Source organism: Sinocyclocheilus anshuiensis, unplaced genomic scaffold (genome assembly GCF_001515605.1).
Source record: "Sinocyclocheilus anshuiensis isolate Anshui unplaced genomic scaffold, SAMN03320099.WGS_v1.1 scaffold628, whole genome shotgun sequence".
Taxonomy (NCBI): Eukaryota; Metazoa; Chordata; class Actinopteri; order Cypriniformes; family Cyprinidae; genus Sinocyclocheilus; species Sinocyclocheilus anshuiensis.
In genome coordinates, this window is record NW_015555750.1 from 1,872,080 (window position 1) to 1,877,157 (window position 5,078).

Here is a 5,078-nt window from a genome sequence, read left to right on the forward strand (position 1 = left end):
CCAAACAGTTCATTTGTGTACACTTCCTGATGGGAGGAGGGGGACGAACCACGCGGCGATGACACGGGGGTGTGGCGGTGACATAAAGTATTATACGCTTTTATTGCATGCCTAAATTATATTGAGTTCGTTTAAATAAAGACAAGTTATTTGTAATAACATTGAACTTAGTATCCGTTTTAGTGCTGGGCGAAAACAGGGTATTTATTAGACAGCTACATTCTTTGCCAGCTTCACCCCATTCGTTGGTATCTTCCAGGATGTCATCTGTTTACTTTTCTTGCACCAAGCTGTCACATTTTGAGGCGGCTGACCATCAGTACATTAGTGATAATAACAACGCATGACAGATTATGAAGCATAGTTTACCAAGGCCTCGTTACACCATAAATGGCGTATAATATGAGAAGTAGCTGAATGAACATCAACTGAAAACATGGATAGATGAACAGAGAGAGACTGTCAGACAGATATGTAACATTATATAAATGTGACATTTATATTGTGCATATAATTCACTTTTATTTATTGAAAACGAAGAAGAAATTAATACTTTTATTCAGCAATTATGCTTTAAATGCATCAAAAGGGAGAGTAAAGAAATAATGGTACAAAAGATTTCTAGTTCAAATAAATGCTGTTGTTTTGAACTTTCTATTTATCAAAGAATTCTGAAAAAACTGTATCTTGGTTTTCAAAGTTGATGTTAAGAAATGTTTCTTGAGCACCAAATCAGGATATAAGAATGCTTTCTGAAGTATCATGTGACACTAAAGACTGAAGTAATGGCTACTGAAAATTCAGCTTTGCCATCACAGGAATAAATGACATTTTAAAATATATTCAGGTAGAAAACAGTTATTTAAAATGTAATAATATTTCACAATTTTACTGTTTTTAATCCATTAATATTTTGAATCAAATAAATGGCACTTTAGTGAGCATGAACGTTTTCTTAACATTAAATAGCTAGTATAGTAGGCTATATTTTTAATCAAATAAATGCAGCTTTAGTGAGCATAAAATACTTTTTTATAACATTAAATAGTATAGCAGGCTATATGAGAAAATGCATTAATGAGTATAACACAAGTTGACCCAGTGAGATAAAATAAAGAAACAACCATAAGATATTTTCACTGTTTGCTGCAGATCCACAGCAAACACTGGTCTTAATTTGAGTTACAAATTAAGCTCTCAGTAACAAAACTGTTTTGCTCCTGAAAAATGGCTATCCAGATACTGAATAGTATAGCTCAATAGGTGGCCCTAGGCCCTTTATTTTTATGTGGTTATGCAAAGCAGCTCTTATCCTGTGCACTGTTTGAGTTCTAACGTATTTGAAGATAGCGCGAAAGTTTTCACTCTTATTCTGGGGTTAAAACTTGTTAGATATGACAAGAATATTAAACATTTGTGGAAAGTACAGAAATAATAAGCTCATTTGAATGAGTACCACTTCAATGCACTGATCAAATTCCATGTGCAAATTTTGAGTTGCTGGCGCCCTCTTGTGTTTATCATAAAATCAAAATATTGACCATGAGAAAAATGCTGGGGTTGACAACGAAAGCAAACCGATTCAAACTAAAGTTAAAATTTATGATCTAAGGAATAGTTTAGATAAAGGTCTATTTAAAAAAAATACCTAAATAAACTGTTTTAATAATGAAAGAAATATTTGAAAACCCAGAGAAATTACCAACTACAATTGCTGAAGCGAAGTCAGTGGATAATCTTAAAACCTACTTTATAAAACATTTAGAGACCAAAATGTTTAGCAGGTCAAGGTGGGAGTAATTAAACATATGAAAACCAAAAAAGGACCCAATATAAATATAGTGTTTATTAATATAGTGTAGCCAATGCAGCAAAAATAAATAAATAAATACAAAAATTTCAATCTTTAGTGTTTTACCCTCAACATTTTTTTCACAACAATTAAAGCATAAATTTGCATTATCACCCATAAACTGTATTAATTTAGTTTAGGTACTGTGGTATTGAGGTCATTACATATTCACTGGAAATAAGATGGTATCATGCCATATTTCATTAACAAATATTTTAAAAATAACACACTCAAGTTTAAATGTTACATAATATTTATTTTGAACACAACTGGACAAGGTAATTCAACTACACAATAGCAGAGAGAGGTTGATCTTTCTTCACCCCCTGAATCTTGATTTGATTAGGTCTGGTTAGTCCACAGGACTTAGGTCTCCCTGATCAGCTTGGTGAGCTTCTGGATCTTTGTCTTGGTAGACATGTCCGCATACTTATCACCAATGCTCACGATCATGCCCCCAAGGATAGAAGGATCAGACTGTGAGGAAAAGAAACACATTAAACATCTGTAATACATTACAATAAATATCAGAAATCCTTTTGATAAAAACAATCATTTATTGTGCGTTCTATTTCACAAGGATGAGCGAATGACAAAATAGATACGAGCAAATGACAAAAGACAAAACAAGACAATAAAAAGACAAGGACATTTTAAAAAGGTTTTGCCTAATTCTAACTCGATGAGCAGGAAACATTTTAGCACTCTTTCTCTGCTATAAGACATTAGAAATGATGCAAGAAAATAAAGATTGTCATCCTTTCAAACTTTAAAGAGCAACAAAATCAAAACATTAAGCTGACCTGAACACCCTTCATTTTAAAATCAGCACTTTAGAATAAAATGAAGCCCACTTTTGGGAACAAGCCCTCCTACCTTGGTCTCAAGTTTGATGGTCTCTCCCTTTGCCAGGAAACCATTCAGTGCCACCTTCAGCTCTGCAAGATTAGCTTCATCCAGAGGCTGTTCACAGACACACAGGTTTAATTCAAAACTTGAATAATGAACAACAAATTCAAAAAGTTTTACGCAACCAGAAAATATTTTAATACAAAACATTTACTTTAGTAGTGATATTAACATGCGAATGCACAGATATATGTATTTGTGCATAAATGTATTACACAGCTTACCTGAGCGGTGGTGACTGAGCATGTGACCTCTCCTCTGTGGGCACTCATCATTTTGCCAAAGGCTGTGATGACATCAGGGGTCACGGTCAAGCGGCCATTTTCTGCTAGGACATCTGTAAACAAAAATAATTGTAAATATTCATAGATAATACACTTTCAAACCTATAAATTACTATCATAATTTTCTAAAGGCAACTATCATGCATTTCAATGTTTTCCCAATGTCAAAGTCACTCTTCTACACACTTTTCACTTAATATGTGCAAACTTTTTTTAATCACATCATAGTTCTCATTGAATCAACCTAGTGAAAATAAAGGCTGGTTGGAAACTCACTGATGAGGTTGATGGTGATGGGGGAGAGTTTTGCCTTAGTCAAAGCATCAATGAAAGTCTTCTGTTTGAGACTGCGCTTGACATGAGGATTCATCACGATACTTGACAGCTTAGGATCCTTAATCAGGCTCTAGGATGTGGGAAAAAGAAAGATGAGCCAGAATTGATTGAAGCATTATGGAAAAGAAGCAGAAACAAAGAGACGCAAATCCAAAGTGTAACTCACAGACACACGGCCAAGTTCCTGTTCGACCTTATCGAGGCTCTTCTGCTTGCTGGCAGCAGAGAACAGGGCAGTAGCATAACGTCCCTCCACCCCATAGACCTGGATAGGGGGCTGAACAAACATACTATGGTAAGAATACACATACATATATATATATATATATATTAGTGCTGCCAAACGATTAATCGAGATTAATCGCTAACAAAAAAGTTTTTATTTGCATAATGTGTGCATTTTGTGTATATTTATTATGTATATATAAATACACACACACAGTATATATTTTGAAAATATTTACATGCATTTACATGTCTATATTTATATTCATATAATTTATTATAATAAATATATTTAATACCTGTAGCCCCACTCCAAGCGCTGCCATTTTCTCCTGCGACTGTGTAGGTCAAAGGCACTGCGCATGCGTGCAAGTCTGGGAAGAAATACGCAAGAGCTGCGCTCATGCATTGTGGGAAATGTGGTCAGTCATATCAGTGGAAAATTACTCCGAAAAATGACGGAATACTTAACAAATAAAACGTTTTGGAAACTTATAAAACTTCCACTTACTTATAAATAAATAAATAAATAACTTGAAACTTGGTTGAAACGTCTTAAATTAAAGCCTTAACCTATTGGTAATGTAGCCTAGCATTCATCTTAAATCTGGTGGCCAGGAAACATGCTTAAAGATCACAGTTCTTAACCTCCAATCTTGTATTGTAAAATGATCAAGGTCATTCCTACTGACTGCAGGAATTCCTCTAGCATATCTTTATTAAATGTATGTGTCTAAAAAGATGCATGTGCCCTCATTCATAAATGACATTACCTCACCTCAGCTGATTTGGAATAACACCTTTATCTTACTTCTGCAATTTAATTGCACTGCACTTTCTCTGTTTATTTTTTATGAGGACAGATGCAGCTCACCCCATGAGCAAGTAGGTCAGCTGCATATGACATCATGTCACAAAATTATTTTGATCCTTTCACCCAGATACAGACTATTGATAAAGATATACCATAAGCAATGAGCAATTGTGTATATTTTTGTGTTTTACTTCAGCTTTAACGTGTGGGTGGGCACTTCAGGTGCACCCGTGGGATGATCTTGGGAGGACCTTGCGGATCTGTTAGACTAGAATTCTATTTATTTCCTTAGCTAATTCCTAATGACTGAATGGCTATAAAATCTATTGCTATGTTGAATGAAATGGTAGCATGCATACAGTAAAACTAAGGTAAACAAACTTAGTAAATAACATTCTTAGTGAGTCGGGATGCACGATATTGGATTTTTGCTGATATCCGATATGCCGATATTTTTCAACTAATTTTGGCACCGAAAGATGCAGTGTTAATCCTAACATTTTATTTTAAGATTTAACATTTGTAGATGGTCTAAAGCAAAAGAGTTGTAAAAATTCTGAAAATCTTTTAGCCTATGATTTGTTTAAAAAATAAAACACATTACACATTAATGAATAAATCAGTATATATAAAATTATTTAATTTACAAGTGTCATGT

The 5,078-nt window shown here is 34.0% G+C and overlaps 1 protein-coding gene across 1 annotated transcript; it reads right to left on the reverse strand.

Annotated features, from left to right (window-relative positions):
• Window positions 1-2,087: 2,087 nt before the first annotated feature.
• LOC107673663 (ATP synthase subunit O, mitochondrial-like) lies at window positions 2,088-3,696 on the reverse strand. Its single transcript, XM_016467352.1, has 5 exons — window positions 3,548-3,696; window positions 3,322-3,451; window positions 2,986-3,098; window positions 2,729-2,815; window positions 2,088-2,329 (listed from the first exon to the last, which is right to left on the reverse strand). Exons 1-5 carry the CDS (start codon window positions 3,692-3,694, stop codon window positions 2,219-2,221), a joined length of 588 nt encoding a protein of 195 aa, XP_016322838.1. The 5' UTR covers window positions 3,695-3,696; the 3' UTR covers window positions 2,088-2,218.
• Window positions 3,697-5,078: the final 1,382 nt, after the last annotated feature.